This window comes from Dendropsophus ebraccatus, chromosome 1 (assembly GCF_027789765.1).
Source record: "Dendropsophus ebraccatus isolate aDenEbr1 chromosome 1, aDenEbr1.pat, whole genome shotgun sequence".
NCBI lineage: Eukaryota > Metazoa > Chordata > Amphibia > Anura > Hylidae > Dendropsophus > Dendropsophus ebraccatus.
Window position 1 is genome coordinate 47,911,363 of NC_091454.1, and position 19,872 is coordinate 47,931,234.

The window sequence follows — 19,872 nt, forward strand, 5'->3', positions numbered from 1 at the left end:
GCAGACAACCTTAGTTCATCTTACAAGTTGGTGAGAAGGGACTACATTATGGGGCATTGGAGATAATTCTTCCACACATAAATAATATCCCTCTGTGTTCAATAAAATAATAATACCCTCTGGGCCCCTATACAGAACTACTGCTCCCTGTGCCTCCATACAGAGATGATGCCCCCTTATCCCTGATACAAAAATAATGTTTCTGTGCCCATATACACACATTTTGCCCCCTGTACCCCTATACAGTGGCTGTGCCCCCCTATAGAGATGATGCTCCTGTGCCCGCATACAGAAATAGTGGCCCACTGTGGCAAAATGAAATTAAAACATACTACTTACCTAGTCTGGCATCCACACTGAAAAAATTGCCTCTCTCTTTCTGCTGTTCGCTTACACAGGCTGCAGGAATTGGATTTCTGGGCAGGCATGGAGATTTCATATCATTGTGCCAGCTCATGCAGGAATCATGTCCTGACAGCTCACATGTTGCAGACCTGACTTGTCTGCAGCCTGTTTGTGTGAAAGACAGATAATGATGGAGACAGCTGCTCCCTCTATCATTATATTTGACTGCATCTGTGTCTAGAGCATCTGGGGCAATGGGTTGAAAATTTAGGGCTTATTCCTCGGATATCTAAAGTTAGCAATGTCCCTGCTATGGCCCCTCTACACCGACAAATTATCAGCAGACAGGAATGCTTACTATCAATAACTGGCCTGTGTAAAACTGCCAGCAATGAGCTTATTGAAAAATCGCTAGTTCTTCGGCTGATCGCATCTTATTGCATTTAAAGTGAATAGACCAGTGCCAGCGCAGTGATGCCGGTATTGTGGTCCTTTTTTTGAACCGCCACCTGGTTGCCAATCACTGGCCAGGCATGAAGCACTGGGGGGGCAGAGATCGTCACACTGGGGTTTGGCAGGTATGTCTCCAGTGCTTCATGATCAGCTGGTGCTCAGGAATAGACCGGCGATGTATGCGGGAACCAGGTGGCAGTTAAAAAAAGGACTGTGCCACGGTTACCTCGCGCCGGTGCCAGTCTGTTAATGTAAAAATCCCATAGTGGCTGGTGCTACATTCACTCTAAATCATCTCTAGTTGGTCAAACATCTTCACTAGGGATGCAGCCCTAGAGAGTCCAGTAGTCCTGCAGTACTGGCCGGATGATCTTCACTTGTGCTGAATTGGGATGCGGGTGCATCCGTTTGCGCCTGCATCCCAATTCACCATAGCCGACAATGGAGCATGCAGCTGGAGTCACACTCTCTATTGTGTGAGCTGTCAGGCTTGCACGGCCACTATTCAATGTGTGGTCGCAGTGTAAACTATCATTGAGATTTATCAACCGTGGTGTAAACAGAAACTGGCTCAGTTGCCCCTAGCAACTAACCAGATTCCAGCTTTCATTTCCCAAAGAGTCTGTGGGGGAATGAAAGGTGGAATTTGATTGGTTGCTAGGGGCAACTGAGACATTTTTTACTTTACACTATGTTTGATAAATCTCCCCCTATGTGTATAAACTCCGTCCAGGATTCCCTCTGACTGTAGTGTAACAAACGTTTTGTATTAATCATGGCCGTTGTTGCAAATCAGCAACAACAGCCATGAATAACACAAAACTTATGCTATGTGAACATAGCCATAGGTTGTATCCATGTTTTTTCCCATAGGGCTGCATCCAGCTTCTCCAGCCACTGGTATTCAAATGCAGAATGATTGGATTTGAGCATTCTCACTCGACTTGCAACATCTCTAATGTTCCCATATAAACAGGAATGAGCAGCCGACTATGATGAACTTAAAGGGGTGCTCCAGCATGGGGGCACTTTCTGGGGGGGGCGGGGAGGAGGTGGCTGAAATTAAAAACAACCACTCACCTCCCCGGTTCCAGCAGCGGGTCACTCATCGCGGCGCTCTGGTCCCCGGTTCCCGACCGCGTCCTGGTGTCTGACGCTGCCCGAGATGTCAGGGCCGCTCAACAACTCAGTGAAGGAGGCGGGATCCGAGCGGACTTCAAATGGATCCCGCCTCCTTCACTGAGTGGCTGAACGGCCCTGAGACGTAGCGTCTCGGGCAGCGTCAGACACCAGGAAGCGGCCGGGAACAGGGGACCAGAGCGCCGGGATGAGTGACCCGCCGCTGGAACCGGGGAGGTGAGTGGACGTCTTTTATTTCAGCCACCTCCTCCCCAGTCCCCCCCCAAAAAGTGCCCCCACACTGGATAACCCCTTTAATAGGCCCAGCAGCACAATTGATTGAGCCTTAAATATGTATGTAAATATGAAATAGTGAGAAAACTGGATTCAAATAGATTCAAATTAAAAGCGGACTAAGAAATACAGTACAATTGAAATCTCAGTACATATTTTATTAATGAACAAGCAAATAAATCTTGGTAAATGAGTAAATGCCAGCTACATTTACAAAACAGAAAACTATTGTGATGTGATCTATGTTGTTCTACTTCTACTTGCCAGCACACATAGCATCTCAGTTACCAGTGAAATCCATACTGCTGGCTACAGCGTAGGTCTTGGGAGACGTTACAGCTTTTGTCAACACCTGTTCTAATAGCAGCAGTCAGTGGTGTCTCCATGTACTTAACCACTAGCTTTCTTTCTTCATCCACCTACACCTGCCTTTATTTCCATCATCCCATGATTGATACATGGCTTTCTTCATTATCATCAAGATTTCATCACAGTAGTCTCTGGGGTAGGATTGAAGGATATCAACATTTGAACAATGTGCAACATATAAGGCAATTAACAAAATACAATTTAATTTAAATTACAGAAAAAAACTGAAGAATTGTATTAAAAAAAGTGTTTCATATGGTTGAAAATGGACTAATGCACATTTAAATGCGCCTATTGCCTCCTAAATGTATATTTTTTTTTAAATAAGTGACTGTCTTTCGATATGTTATGCAATAAGTGCAACAGAGACCATAAAAATCTGCATTTTAATATTTAAACACTATTTTTTTACTCTTTAATGGCAGTTTAGCTGCTTAGCATTAATTTCTTGCGAGCTGTGGTCGAGGCATAGGAGAGATTCATACCTTACCATTTATGGCCAAAAGATGAGTTTAATTGTTGTGATTAATGGAAGCAGAGAGAAGCCGGCCAAGAATAGCCGTCCTGTGTATGGAGATCTGTTACTTTACTGGACACTTATTCACTTTTTCTTTACTGGAATATGGAAAAGTGAGCAGAACCTTAAGAAACAACAAAAGCATTACCATACACTGTAAGTATAATTTATGGAGTTACCCTATTACAATAATATAAGGAAAATGGCTTTAATCTAAATGACAACTTATTTTCATGTACTGTATTCATTATTGTATGTACATTTATTACTAATTTATTTAGACCTGTTTTATATCACATGTGTGATCACTACATAAGTACATAGATAAGTATTACAATAATAATGCAGCATGTCACCTAAACGTTTTAATGTTACATTGACAGTTACATTTATATATGTAAACTGCTTCATTATACAGATGTACTAGGGTGGAGTATGCAATATATCTACTGAGCAATGTCTACAATACCTATTGAATAACATGACATTTCCTAAGTACCGCATTGTACGTTAATAACTACAGTTGTTTCTGTTATTGTTTTGGTTAAAAGATGTTAGCTACTGGTGTCCAGATAGATAGATAGATAGATAGATAGATAGATAGATAGATAGATAGATAGATAGATAATCTATTTTTTATTAGTATTTTTTGTCTATTTTTATTGTCCTATTCTAAATTATTCATAGTTCTGTATTTTTAGTGTCATGATCATAAAAGCACATTTGTGTTTCTGATTGTGTTAAGTAAATGCAACAGTTAAATTCTAGAATAACTAGATAGATAGGAGATAGATAGATAGATAGATAGATAGATAGATAGATAGATAGATAGGGAGATAGGAGATAGATAGATAGATAGATAGATAGATAGATAGATAGATAGATAGATAGATGATAGATTTGTTCTCAGAAATCTTAAAAGAACAATAAAACAATGCCACATTATATTATGGGAAGACAAAAAAGAAAAGAAAAGAAATTTAACAGCAAAATGAATACCAGTTTCTTGCGTTCTAAGTAAAGAAAAAAGGCCATTATACTGTGTAGGGGCTTAAGGGCTTAAAGAGCTTCCTCTTGATTAAATGGTCTGACTATCTCCCCACATTAAAAGTGAAAATCCAGCCAAGTACTTTTTTGTTTTAAAGGAAGGGGCAGGGGGGAACATAATACTCTCTTCATGCCTCTCAACCGGCCCTGGGACCCCAGCTGGAAGGCGTTTTCCCCTGAGTTGTCATGATGTCACGACTCGGGGGAAAATACTGATGGACTGGCCGTCAGCCAATCAGTGACTGAAGCGACATCTTGCCCCAGTCACTGACTGGCTAAGCAGCTAGTCAATCAACCAGGTTAAGAGGGGAGTTGAGATTGTTTTTGCCCCTACCTTAAAAAAAAAAAAAGAAAAAAGTACTTGGCCAGACTTCTTTAAAGCTCACATTTTTTATGTTTGTCTGTGTTACATCACTGCACAGCTTTTCTCCTCCATGGACCTATTTACTTCCTTGTTTCCTCTTTAGGCTGGGTTCACACTATGTATATTTGAGGCTGTATTTGGCCCTCATGTCAGGTCCTCATAGCAACCAAAACCAGGAGTGGATTGAAAACACAGAAAGGCTTTGTCCACACAATGTTGAAATTGAGTGGATGGCCGCCATATAACGGTAAATAACTTCCATTATTTCAATACAACAGCCGTTGTTTTAAAATAACAGCACATATTTGCCATTAAATGACGTCCATCCACTCAATTACAACATTATGTGAACAGAGCCTTTCTGTGTTTTCAATCCACTCCTTGTTTTGGTTGCTATACAGCCTCAAACATACAGCCTCAAATATACGTAGTGTGAACATAGCCAAAAACTGTGACCTTGCTGTTGCCATGTAACAGTGCAGACACTTTCCCACAATCCCCCATGTCTGCATGTGGAGACAAGGCATAGTACAGATCAGGTAGGACACTGCAAAAAAACTGAGTATGAGTGACCCAACTTCGATGCCCAACCAAGGGCAACAGCTTATCAAAACAAAACAGGAACATTGAGGATTAGTAAGGCTAAATCTTTCAAATGATACATTTTAAGAAAGGCTTGTATATTTGAAATGTGTTTCATCTTACATAATGAACTGTATAGTCCACAGTTTTCTAAATAAAGGCACAGTTTTCTTCATGACACAACCCCTTTAATGTGTCACTGTCCCTACAAAAAAATGTTAACATCTCATAGAGACATGTCAAAAGTTTTGATCGGTCCGGGTCTGAGTGTTTGGTGAACGAACGGGGAGAAGACTGCGCTGCAGTTGCAAAAAAGAGTTGGGCTCCATCAAGTTCCATTATAAATTTGACTCTCTCTTCTAACACTTTTTTCTAACTTCAATCTCCTGATCGGTATGGGTCTGAATACTCCCGGACCAATTAAAACAACAATGACACTTTAAGCCTCTCAAATGGATATTTCAGTAAACTGCCTGTTTTTAGGACCTGACCAATTTTGGCATATGTCAATGTAATGCAGAGCTATTCACTCCTCTGACTTCTTCTTTTAAAGTTCACTTAAAGCCTCCAGAAATTTCATTATAATGGCTGCGGCAGTGTCCTATGCTCCAGACTGCTGCTGCAACAGTTTTCCCCCCCAGGGGCCCAGTCCTGCCGTTTCTTCAGCCCCGCAATTCGCCTTACATGCTCTTGCTTGTTCTCCTTTTGACTGGTGCGCGTACCCACCTCCTTTGGCGAGCACGTGCCGCCTCTCTGTTATTTAAGATGCACAAAAGCTAGTAGTGCTATATCAAACCTGGTGTCCCAGAATAATTGCACCCACCTCACACTCCAACGCCGTTTCGATCCTGATTTGTCAAGGCACAGGTATTCATTGTAGGTGTAGTGTTTCAGAAGAGAATATCTTGCATCTGAATTGTAAATAAATGGTCGTGGTTCTCGGGTGTATAAGGGTTTAATCTCTTGTGGTTCCTGCCCACAGGGGCGGATTAACTTTACCATTCGGCCCCGGGCTGTTCACAAGGCTTGCCCCCCTCCCCACTGTACCAATGGCAGCACAAGCATGGTGTTCATAGTACAGGATAGATAATGTCATGATGTCCTGATTTGTGCAAAATTGCAGTAAAAAGCAGCATTTTTTTTTTTGCAAATCATGGCAGAACTGTAGTCAGGAGACAATACACCACTTAAAGTATGTCTTTTTGGGTGGTCATGGGCCCCCCAAACCTATTATAATCCGCTACTGCCTGCTTGTGATTCCTGCCATCTGCCTACGTGGCCCCCGCTAACAAGCCAAGCCAGGGGTAGTGACCTGGGGATCATCTGCTGCAGCATGTCCATCCTACCTTGTGGTGGAAGTTGGTAAAGACCAGCGTTCCCTTAGACTCCGCTCCCTGGTGCAGCTTAGTCCATCACTAGCGGTGGTACAGCGGATCTACAACTCTACTTTTTACACTTATTACCTTTCTGATAAGCCTGTGCTTTATGCTTTAGGTATCTTCAGAGTCAAAAAATACTATTTGTTACAAAATTTCAACTAATGATATAAAAAGGAAGGCATATCTGTTCTTTTGTAGTTGTTATTTATATATTTTTTTAATATGCAGTGCTGTAGACACTTCTGAGATACTTAATGTGATTTGTTTCACTTATGAGAGTAATTCATCATCTTATATGTTGCTATCTGAAGTGTGTTTACTATTGTATTTATTGGGTCTGTTACAAAAGCAATCAATAAAGTGAAAGATGTTATATACTAAAGAACAATGCCAGCTCAAAGCTAAAATAATTGTGGCTGAATCATGGGCTATTACCAAGATGCTGTCATATAAAATTTCTTTATTGGGCTGCCATTTTTTGAAAATGTCATGACTGAAATGTCATGACTGAAAAAAACAAACATCAATTCTACCATAATTTATTGGGATATGTTTTTGTGGCATTCACCTTGCAAAAGTTTCATTAGATCAGAAACCTAGGTCTTATTTGAGAGAATAGAAGAAAGGAGCGGAGTTTCTGGAGGCTGGAGATGTGGGCAATCACATAAACTGTCAGGTGCTTTAGGAAGACATTTTTAATAACCGAAATGGAAAAGAGACAGCAGGGGAAAAGAGCATGATAGGTGATAGGAAAATGTAGTGAGTCTTAGACATTTTAGGTTAATTTTAATGAGAAGATTAGGAAGGGGACAAAGATATTGGAAATAAAAAATACCATGCACTCCATATAAGAGTATAAGGGGGTGAGGGTTCCTAGAAGGTTCCATTTGTAATAGGGAAGTACTTAGATAAGACACCATTGACAGCAGAAGAGGGAGCGGAATAACTTAGCTCAGTATTCTGGGAACTAATGTAGGGTGTAGGACAGAAAGACTTAGCTTATCTAATGGTTTTTCAGAATCACTGACCTCTCTAGTGGAAATTAATTGTACTGACAAGTATAGCAGGAATAGGAAGCAGTTGTGAGTTTGTGGCCTGGGTGAGTAGAGATCTGATGGGCCTGTACCCAAGCTACAATAATACAGACAGCATTTAATCAAACACACCTTGGCTTAGGAGAAGGTATACTTCAGTATCTATAAAATAAAAACTGTCTAACTCTTAGACAAAAGCATGAGAAGAAGAAAAAATTAATCATGTACAAATGAATCATGTACAGGCATGGACTCTCGGGACAGGGATAAAATATTACCGCTTTATAAAGCCTTGGTGCGGCCTCATCTGGAGTATGCTGTCCAGTTGTGGAATCTGATTTATAAAAAGGATGTTCTAGAGCTGGAGAGGGTACAAAGATGGGCAACTAAACTAATAAGGGGAATGGAGCATCTTAGTTATGAGGAGTGATTAAAAGAATTACATTTGTTTAGTCTAGAGAAGAGACGTTTAAAGGGAGATATGATTAATTTATTTAAATATATAAATGGCCCCTACAAGAAATATGGGGAGGTAAAACCCCCTTAAAGGCCTGCAGAAAAAATACATAATTTGAATCTAGCCTAAGGCTAAGTTCACACAACGTATATTTTCGTAAAACCACGGCCGTTGTACAACGGCCGTGATTAATAGGAAAATGTACATTGCCTTCCCGTCTATGAAATCCCGGCCAGAGCCTATACGCATAGTATACGCTCCGGCCGAGATCCCTAGCGGCGCCGCAAACAACTGACATGTCAGTGAATAGTGGCCACAGAAAACCCTGTCAGTGCACACTATAAAGCTCCAGCGGCACCCTCCATAGTATGCAGTGGGGAGTTCTGATGCGCCCTCATCAGAACTCTGCAGGGCTAAAGATCATCAGGCCAGTACTGCAGTACCGACCGGAATGATCTTTTCAGAGACTTTCTTACGTAGTCTGAACATAGCCTAGAACTGCATCAGGGATTTAACAGTGGCTCAGACTGCTTGAAAATCTGTGACTTTTTTGCATGTCCACTCAAATTTGTTTTACAAATCTGTCAAATTGTGGCAAAATTCTGGTGCACACACTTTTATTTATCTCACCCAAAGTTTTTATTTGCTGCAGTTTCCAGGATTTGCATGTTGATGCTGATAATAATTTTTCCATTTTCTTTTTTTAAATTCTTTGCTTTTTTTCTGTTTAGGTGGTAGTGAGATCCTTGCATATTTTTTCCATGACAGAAGGGTCTTGAACAAAGACCTCCTCGAAGACAGTGGTTGGGAAGAAAACTGCAAGCAAAAGTGCAAGGGACATAGAAATGATGGCATGATCAGAAAAGGTAATAGAATGAATAGACACTGACTGAAGAAGAAATAGCAATAGGACAAAAAAAAAGATCATAGATGTATACGTATATAGCGTGGATCGGGGAATAAAGTAAAGAAAGCACCAAGTACAGTATTCAAAAGTTGACATTTCGACAAGTCATTGCCACTAAAAGAAATAAATTGGGTCACAACCCACAATTGCCCATGACAGTGATCAAACAGTTGCAAGAATTATTACTGTAAGAAGGACCTAGGGGAGGACTGTCAAGTGAGCTGCAGAAGACAGGAAGTTTTGTTTGCTTCTTATGTGTCTCTTGTGTGCATGTCCTACAGTGACTAGCATGAAAGGCCAGTCACCTAATTTTTTTCTAGGGCTAGTCACAACTATGACCAGTGATTGGTTAATTAGGCTATCATTGATAAAAGGAGTCCACCTTGGAAGTAGCGGCCAGCATTTAATGGGATGTGCTAGGGGAACCCCCAAGGGAACAAGGTAGCTGATTATGCATTTTTTTTCTTTGTAGCCGCAGCAATAAATAAAACATTTTTAGTGTACTTTTTTAGTGTACAGCATATACCTTTAAAGCGACTCTGAACCTACAATCTGCCACCCAAAACTGCTTGTATCACCGGATACCTACTTTTAATCTAAAATCTGTCCTGGGGTCTGTTCGGCAGGGGATGCAGTTATTGTTCTGGCATGGCCTAGAGTGCCCTAGGCTTGCACTACCTCTGCGAACTTCCTCCCCGCCCTTATCACCATTAAGAATGCCCATGCCCTAATCATCACTTGTTTGAACACATGTGCAGTGTTCAGACAAGTGGTGATTAAGAGAAATCCTGCGCAGGGGCATTCCTAATGGTGAAGAGGGCGGGAGGAGGGAAGGAAAGGCGGTGCAGGCCTAGGACTCTGGAAGCCACGGCAGTTTGACACAGGGCTGCAAGTTTAAATGTTTTTTTTTTAGGGCAATTACTGCATCACCCAGACGCACGGACCCCAGGACAGATGTTGGATTTAAAGCAGCTATCCAACGGTACAAGTGCTTTAGGGGGGGAGGGGGGACAGATTGTTGGTACAAAGTCATTTTAATGTTACCAAATGCTAAAAAAAAAATAATAAAGAAAAAAATGTTTGTTTTTTTTAAATAAACTTCTATTGAAGTTTATAACATTTATAACAGATAAAAGAGATCATAAAAAAGAAACCAAGTAAATAAAAATACACCACACTGTCAGTTTAGACCATCAAATAGATGTATCTGTGTAGATGAAGATGTATCAGTATCTGTGCCTGTGTCAGTGTATGTATGTAGTGTGCTGTATGTGTGCAAAAGTATGTACTTCTGTTTGTGTGTGTGAATAGATATAGTGGTGTGTGTGTGCTTGTGTATGTGATGTGTCAGGTAATTGATAGGTGTGCTTCCCTTATGTTCTGCAACAGCTGTTACTTATGCTATTTTTGTGTTCGTTAGTTGTAAGACCCGATTACACATGGAAAATGTGTTCCCCATATATTGCCCTGTCCCGATTTTGCACTTCAGTGGTATTTATTATGTAATTTCTGCAATCAGGTGACTGACACGTTTGCTTCCAAAGATGTTCTGCAGCAGCTATTTATGTTGAGCTCTGTTTTTAAGGGGAAGATGTTTCCCCTATATATTGATCAAATCCTCCACTCCAAAAACTCTGGGTAGGTACAGGCGCAGGTCCAAGATAGGCAAGATAAAAATGGATGGAACTAAAAAAATATTTATTAAAACAAGTGTCATTGTTTTAATAAATATTTTTTTAGTTCCATCCATTTTTATCTTGCCTATCTTGGACCTGCGCCTGTACCTACCCAGAGTTTTTGGAGTGGAGGATTTGATCATTTGCTTACCGGTTTGGTCTCTGGGAGTGGCTGCGGTCCACACACATGCTTTACTGAGTGTTGTGCCTTCCATATGCACAACCTTCACAGGTGAGAGTCTCCAATTTCTCGCCTTTCCTTTACACATTTGCCATCAGACTTTACACTATGGAGCGCTGTCCACACTTCTCTCCCCTATATATTGCACACACTCCTACTGAGGAAATCTATGTAATGGGGGTTGGGATTAACAACCTACTGGTCGCATATTCCCATCAAAGCTTGTTGTTTTATGGATAAGGGATGATAAGCTGACCATTGGGGATCTAACTGCCAGGACCCTAATGAATCCAAGGACAGCAACACTTAGCACTCCACTCCACATTGCAGGGCAAGTGTGTCCCTGTTACCGGGAATACTGGGGGTCAGGTGGTCGGACCTCCAGTGATTAGCTTGGTATCAAGTTCAGTTTAGATGGGAATACCTATCTACATAACTGGTGTGTGTGTGTGTGGTAGTGGGTATTAAAGTCAGCCTGTCCTTATGTTTCCTCACCCAATCTGCATGCAGTCGCTCCTGTCATTGGAAATTCGGGTTACAGTCCAAAAATGGTACAAAAATCTGCCCTTTTTTATTTAATATGTGTTACAATTAAGTCTATGGAAAAGTGACTGTCAGTGCCTATGGAAGGATACATCTGTAAAAATATACCCTTATACGGGTGTCATAGTTCTCTCTGATGTAATCATTACATTCTGTATTCTACAGCTACAAGGAGAGGGATCACAAGGTTTTGTCATCATTTGAATAATTGACGCAAGACCTAAATGCATGAACGATGGGAAAGAAACTTTTTATGGCCCAAAAGAGAGGGGAAACACGAGCAGTCGGTCTGGGCATTGGCATGATTATCTGTGCTGTCATGATGTTTTTTCTACTGGGAGTGACCGTGCTACCTAAATATATAAAAAGGTACTGTATCTTTAATCTATTTCAGTTTGTTTGTGACTTATGGAGAAGTACTTATTCTTTAATGTACCACCCATTTGAAAAATATTATGATGGTTACATACTATACTGATTGTAAATTCATTTTCTGCCCATGCCCTTTTACAGAGTTATTATTCAATTGCAGAGAATTGGCAGCGTAAAAAAAACATTTCTATATAAATGAAGCAGCGCAACATTTGGCTACCTTACGAAGTTCACAATGTCAATGAATGGAGCGGAAGTACACATGTCAACCTGCCGCTCCTTTCAAAGAAAGGAGTCTTAACATTGCAGTGGTTGGACCCTCGAGTTCACACTTTGCATTTCTGTTGTAATTTTAACATGTGCTTTTTTATGAAAGCTCATAGTAATGCAAAGTTATCTGTCGCAACAGTTGCGACTGCAGTGATAGGAGAGGAAGGGGAAATACAGCACCTACAGGCAACTGGCAACCTTATCCTGCACTTGCCATTGCATTCTTACATCACTGTGCCTAAGGAACATATCCCCCCCCCTCCGCCCCAAACAGCTTTGCCTAGGGTTCTACTAGGCTAAGCGATTTTTCATTTTCTTTGACTAACGATAAACAATTGCAAACTAGCGCTTTTTGGAACGACCTGAAATCAGTCACCATAATACTCAGAACAACAATCATTAGTTAAGATAGCACTTACGATTGCAATTATGATTGTTTGTATACTCTAGTATACATACAATTGTCATTACAAACAAACGTTATGGTCAACTCAAAGGATGTGATTAATGAAATACAAAAAATTTTTCATTAGTTGTTTGATCCTTGCCTGCATATACCTGGAAAGATTATCGCTTAAATTAAAAAAACAAAGAAGCAATCTGAAATTGCTGCAATTTAATCGACTTTAATGCAATGTATTGAAGTCAATGAAATGACGGACATCAAATGCACACAGTGTATAAAATGCCGGACGTCTGTGCGGACATAAAAATAATGATCATAACAATTATTTCTGGATGCCTATTGCAAACACCGGTTATTTTTTATTTGTTCACACACAGTTTTTCTTTTTTCATTGTCAGTCTGTCAGTCTTTTGGTCAGTTTCTGTCAGTCTTTTGGTCAGTTTTATTTCAACCAAAACCAGGAGTGGGTTGAAAACAAAGATACTGTGCAAATCTTTCCATGATAATTTTGCCCTGTCAGTTTCACTCCTGATTTTGGTTGAAATAAGACTGATGGAAATACTATGTGTGAACATAGCCTTAAAATAATTAAGACAAATGCAATTGTATAAATTCTGGTTTCAAAGTTTAGCTCAAGGCAAATTCTTAATAATTTAACACTATTATACAGAAAGGTCCCCTGACTACACACATGTATTTGTAAGTCAGCAAAATGTCTCGTTGCAGCTGCTGTCATAGTCAGAAAACATACAAGAAGTATGGCAATAATTGCATTGAAAAATGGACTTCTATGTGGATAGTTTTCTCAAGTAGGCATATATATAATTCAGTGATAGATAGAGCTACAAACATACTGATCACCCATAACGTTATGGGGGAACGTATCATCTGCGCAATGTGTATATTATTGCTTTCCTTGTGCAAAATTTACTATTAGGCATATACAAATGTAATGATAATTCTTACACAATTTTTTCCACAACTTTTGCCTAAAACAGCTTGGCTAAAAAACTATGCTAGGGTAAGGGGCCTATTCCACGGAGCGATCATCGGCCAAATCAGTCGCCACGCGCGCATCGCTGTGTGGAATAGCGGGAGACCGACGATTCCACAAGCAACATACATTACCTAACCATGTTGCAGGGCTTCTCCTGTGCTCCTCTTCCTCACGGTCCTGCGCGCGCAGCAGCTTCGGTGCGGCCTGTTGGCTGACAGACCGCTCAGCCAATAACTGGCCAGGACCGCCGCAGCCAACGATTGGCTGAGCGATCTGTCAGCTCAGACAGGCCGCACCGAAGCTGCTGCTGGAGCGGGAGGAAGAGGAGTGCAGGAGCCTGCAACATAGTTAGGTAATGTATGATGTTTATACAAAAAGAAAGGTGGGAGCTACTACAAAAAATATAGGTGGATGCTGCCAATGTTCCAACTACAGAAAATTTTACCACTTAAGAACAGAGAAACAATAAAACCACACAAATATCTGAAAAAATCAATAACAACTTTATTATTCATAAAAAAAAAAAATTAAAAAAAAACATGTCAAAATGGAAATACAGTGGTGCCTTGGATTACGAGCATAATTCGTTCCGGGACCGTGCTTGCAATCCAAATCCACACTTAAAGCAAAGCAAATATTCCTATAAGAAATCATAGAAATGCAGACAATTGGTTCCACACCCCAAAATAATGATTTATTATTCTGAATAACATGTAAAACAAATGAAATAAACATTCAGAAACAGCAGAATATGTCATATTATAAGTTACTGTACAGTAATGGAGAGGATAGGAAACACAAGGGTGGACAAAGACTGCAGGGAGAGTGAAGGAATGAGCAGGACATATTTGGGTGCATGCATGCAGCACTCTCTGTTCAGGGAGAGAAGTGTTACAGCTATGAAGAGATTACCTCCACAGTCCTGTCCCCTGATGTAAGCCCTAGCCCGAAGTGGATCTGCTATGATTAGGTGAGGCATACTTCCTGGGTCAGAGTACAGGGCTGTAGACCCCGCTATGCAGACCATGCCCCTGCCCCACTCACGCTCCCACCCAGTACAGGGAGCTCTTAAACCAAAGCAATGCTCTTAAACCAAGTCACAATTTTGAAAAACTGTGAGCTCTTAAACCAAAACACTCTTAAACCAAGTTACTCTTAAACCAAGGTACCACTGTACATGTTAAAAACACTTAAAAAGCCACTAAAGGGTAAACCATCACAAGGGAGACATATAGAAATATAACTATCACTCCCACTGTAACCCCAAACAATTCTCAATCAAAGCCCTGTAGACTTATATTACACAATCCTCATGGCGTAAACTAGAAACCTTGTATGTAAACCTATTGAAAGTGCAAGTGCCCACACAGATGAATAATAAATAAATAAATAATCAGTTCATGAAAACACACTTGTATCTAACAGTAACCATAATTTGGCAAAATACTCCAAACAGAGGAATCAACGTATAACCAAAATAAAGATCACATATCACCCAGGACTCTGAGATGGGGCTCCGAACTGCACACCCTATGTGTGTCTGACTTCGTCAGGGCCCCTGACTTTGTTTTTTCCTCCTCATGTTTAAAAGGCCAGAGCACTTCCTTTTTTTTTTACCTACAAACCCACACAAACCACTAATTGTACTTTGCAATGGCAGACTTAATTTTTCCATAAAATATGCTGCGAAACAGGAAAAAAAACTGTGGTAAAACTGATATGTTATCTATGTTCCTCAAGTCGGTACGATTACAACGATATGTAACTTGTATAACTTTTATTTTACGGCTTTACCGGCGATACCAAATATGTTTATTTATTTACTAATAATTAATTAATTATTATTATTTATTTATAAAATGGGAAAAAGAACGTGATTTACATTTTTTATTAGGGGAAGGAATTTTTTATTAATCAAAAAACGTTTTTTTTTTTTGTACACAGTAATACGAATTCCCCATTGAGATCAATGCTGTGTATATAATAGAGCACCGATCCATTAGATCGGTACTCTTTTGGTCTGGTCTGCTGCAGACCAGAACGATAGAATACAAAGCCGGGATCAGCGTCATTTCAACGCTAAGGCCCGACCAGGTAAGTTGAACGTCTCACCCCTCCACGATCGCATCGCCGGGGGGGGGGGGGGGAATGCCACTAGACCATCACGGAGGGGAAGAAAATCTCATTTAGATGCAGCTGTCAGCTTTGACAGCTGCATTTAAATGGGTCTTTAGCGGGCGTGGTCCGATTGGAACTGCCATGGTCACGGGCTATTAGTAGCACCCGGGATTGTGGCGGTTCAGAGCGGAGTCGCCTCCCTCTGAACTCCCCTACCCGACCCAGAATGTACAGTTACATTCTGGGTCGTGAAGGGGTTAAAGCATGGAAAAAAAAAAAAAAAAAGTACTGTAAATTGCTAACTCGCTGTATCAGATAGAATCATTTAGACTTTAAAAGTTATAACATTGGTCTCCTTTTCAGCCAAGCAGGTTGTGCATTTGTCCACCACTGTACTAAACTATGTATCTATAAGGGTATATTATACTGTGTGCTGCTTCAATGGCCTTACACCACAAATTACATAATGAATAACATAATGACACTTGTTTTCCTAGTGTGTGGACTGAAGAAACTACATGTACCCTTGTTCAAGCAACTTTCAAAGAACGAGCCAACTGTATTCATAATTCCAATACAAAGCCAGAAAGTATATTAAAATACCCCTGCCTGGAGGTATTGGTGAATTTGAATTTTTCAGAAGATGTATTTATGTTATATCACACAGAGGAGTCTTCAGAATGGAATAACAAGGTAGTACGGAGTTTTATCTGTCTGCCGGTTAGTTAACAATAAATGTGTATACATCAGATATTACATCTAGTAAATGTGTGGAACAACTGTTAAACTGTTATATGAGACCAATTATGAAAGAACCAGAGGAATTACTTTTTACTTTATCAATCTGTTATTCTCAGTTTCTTGGCTATATTATATCCCCTTAGGCTGCTCCAGCACATTCAGAGTTTTCGGCCTCATCCACACACAATATACTGCCAGTGATATACGGTCTGTGTGCTGGCAACGTCATGGGAGGAACAATTACCTGTTATGCTGGCCAGTGGCTTCACACATGACAGTTTTTAAGAAAAAAGGCATAGCAGATTTCATGCCAAAACCAGAAGGGGATCCAGCTGGAAAGAGATGTCCTCCCTTTATATTTCCCATCCTGTTTGAAACCACTTCTGGCTTTGGCACAACTGCTGTAGTGTCCCAGCACAAGTGTTCCACTAAGTCTTATTGCACCTGGGTAATGTAACTCTCTCAGGTTTCACACGGAAGGTGATGAAGGAGAGTGTGTTAAGTATTTTCCCCACTAGGTGTCACTTTTGTATTTCTTCTATGTGCTATGTGTATACTGTACACAGCATAGGAGGAATAATGGGTTAAAATGTTTATGTTATGGTTTGTCCTATTACAGATGCAGGCTCTTTTCCCTCACTTTTCCTCCTATTACCTCTCTTCTTACTTGTCCACACACAGCCCCAGCAATCACACACTAGCTAAGTTGCCCCTATAAAAAGGAGATAGTTCCTGGAAGGAGGGTATTTTGTCTTTTGTCAGTAGAGGTGGAGAGACACAGACACTTCCTGCTGCAGTGAAGCTAGGGCCTGGCTTAGGCCAGAACCCTTGTCAGGGACCTAGAGACTTAAAGGGTGACAGGCTCCCGACCCCCTGCTACAGCCCCCTATACTCACCTGATCCCGCCGGGTCCTGCTTCTGGATTCGGTCGGGTCACGGAGATCTCAGCCACTGCAGCCCGGCGCGCGGGCTGAGAGATGAGACCAACGCTCATAGAGAATGACGGAGAGTCCAGCGCTCCGTCATTCTCTATGAGCGTTGGACTCATCTCTCAGCGCGTGCCGGGCTGCAGCGGATGAGATCTCTGTGACCCGACCGGATCCAGAAGCGGGACTCGGCGGGATCAGGTGAGTATAGGGGGCTGTAGCGGGGGGTTGGGAGCCTGTCACCCCGGCACGGGGGGTGACAGGTTCCCTTTAACTTTACTTATGTCAGTGACTACAGCTAGCATGCAGTGCTGCAGGTAGTGACGTTTTCTGAGAAAAACCTTGTCCAGGAATACCTTCTACAAGACACAGGGCAGTACCCACAGCTAGGTACTGACCCATGTAGAACTAATAGCGTTTTTTCAAGCTGACATATCCTACTGTAATGCACGACTCTTCTGGGAAGTCTTGGAAAGTCTGCTCAACCCAATGCAGTGTCCTGGGACCTCGTACTACCATATTAGAATGGGAAGCCGACACTGTAGGGCAAAAGGCGGTCAGATTAGAGAATCTATACATGAGTATGAGTATCTACTTCTCCTACTTCTGTTTTCCACTACGCTATCCCAGCTGAGTACATTGCTATATTGGACAGGGCCCTTAAGATGTTCCTCTAGTCTACCCTGCTGTTACAACTCCTGCTACTACCTCTTGCCTGCACCTGAAATTACAAAAGTGTACCTAACGTATTGCATTGAAGTCCTTACCAGTAAACCAAGTTATCCTGGTTAAGCTATTGGACTCTGGTCTATATTGTCACACCTGCACCTATACACCCTTGGGTTATCCTCAAACCTTAAGCACAGTGGCCATTTGTCCGGGAGTGGGTTCCAACACCACTCTGGCCACCGTGACGAATGCCCAAGTGACCCCTTCACCCACGCAAGCAACCACAACACCACAGAGCTACCCCAGCATAATGACAGTTTTCCAGCAAATTGTTTGAAACCAGCATCACAGAACTCCCTGCATCATAATTCATTATGATGCAATGAGCTCTTAAACAGTCAGAGCACTTTACTACTGAACTGACAAAGCAAACATAGAAAAACTTAATATACGTGTCTTTGTTTATATTGTAGTGGGATAATGCATTGTTCCATTTTTAATTGTTTTCAACCTTTTTTGTTGTTGTGTATAAGGCTTGTTTTTTATATGCCAGTTGAACAGTTGGCCAGGACTGGAGAAACCTCTGATCCTGGTAGTTTAACCCATTACAGTCCGTGGTTAAATCATGACTGCAGCATGTATCAATGGATGGTTACGTGCAGTATGTCTGGGCTCTGATAGGTTAGGCAATCAGGAAAGTAACATTTGCTGGGTGACCTTTACAGGGATTGGTCAACCCAGGAATCACCTGAGAAACAAATTCTCAAGCAGGTGGAACAGATAGAAAAACATGTCCTACACAATTAACCCTTATGTACACATTCAACATGCTTACAAAGAAGAGCAGAGAATGACATCTACAGACCAAAATGCAGTATAACATCCTTCATCTCCAGATTACCCTTTAGACCTGAAATAAAAATATAGAAATTGCTGCCCGACATACAGTATATTCATACAGCAGCAGTGTACAGATAGGGTTCTGGGACACTGTAGTTGTCTTTACCATCCATGTATAAGGATTAGGTACCTATATGTTTACCCATATAGATTACCTATATTACCTATAGATTACCCATATGTAGGGATATTAGGATTATCTATATGTAAGTTACTTTGGTCACAGGTCCTAAGATATTGCACAGATACCTAGGATATTCTTTAGGGCTTTGCTTATACTGTGTAAATAGTTAACAGAATATTCATTGTCTTTTATCTTTACAGTGCACCTACATTCCTGACTGTAAGGAAAACTACACAGAAGTGGAAATGCATGTACAAGAAATTCAGGGAAGATTCAATAAGTCATCTTCATTTGCTTGCTACTTTGATCCTAAAGGGAGACAGAAGAGCATTATTTTAGTAAGGAAATTTGGACCTCAAAAAATGATTTCATACTTTTTTTGGCCAACATCAATGTTTACTGTTGGACTTTTTGTTGTTATTATAGTAAAAATAAGTCAGTGTTTTGCCATGGTTTCTGTCCAAGCAAACAGAGCAGGTAATTGATTCTGTGAATTTCTTTCAATATGCAATCTATGTGTACATGTTAACCCCACATGCTTATGGTATTACTAACACAATTCTTCTAAGTCATAACCACACAAAAAAACCTGTAAAAAACGACTAAGCACAATATTATCTATATGATATGATATACAAAGATATAGTTTATATTGATTTTGCTTATATATTTTACTTACAGTACCTGTCACTGGTTTGTTACATGTACATGTGTGCATGTTTGACGTACTGAGTGAATGAGTTGGCTTTGATTTTGGCATCGGTTACTGATTTTAGGATCTGACCAGACACAGTAATAAAGGCATAGTATGCATCTGCCTCTGCTGCAAAGCTCTTATTGATTAAAACTGCTGGTGTATAACCAAGAGCTGCAGGACCACCCAGCATACGAGTCTGTCCTTCTATGAGGGAGTTATCTTCTAGTAAATAATAATAATAATGGCACACACACAGCATAAATAGCATAAAAATGCAACCTTAATTTTAAGATTAAAACAAGGCCGTATATTTTATATAACTATATTCTACATAATAATGCGCTCCAATTAAGTAAATGGGAAATTAGCCTGTAATAACTACGGC

The 19,872-nt window shown here is 40.7% G+C and overlaps 1 protein-coding gene across 1 annotated transcript; it reads left to right on the forward strand.

Moving 5' to 3' along the window:
• The first annotated feature begins 3,105 nt into the window (after window positions 1-3,105).
• On the forward strand, window positions 3,106-19,354 carry KCNMB1 (potassium calcium-activated channel subfamily M regulatory beta subunit 1). The gene is made up of 5 exons (XM_069954327.1): window positions 3,106-3,253; window positions 8,692-8,826; window positions 11,433-11,636; window positions 15,928-16,123; window positions 18,991-19,354. The coding sequence occupies exons 3-5, from the start codon at window positions 11,503-11,505 to the stop codon at window positions 19,273-19,275; spliced, it is 615 nt and encodes a 204-aa protein (XP_069810428.1). The 5' UTR covers window positions 3,106-3,253; window positions 8,692-8,826; window positions 11,433-11,502; the 3' UTR covers window positions 19,276-19,354.
• The last annotated feature ends 518 nt before the right edge of the window (window positions 19,355-19,872 follow it).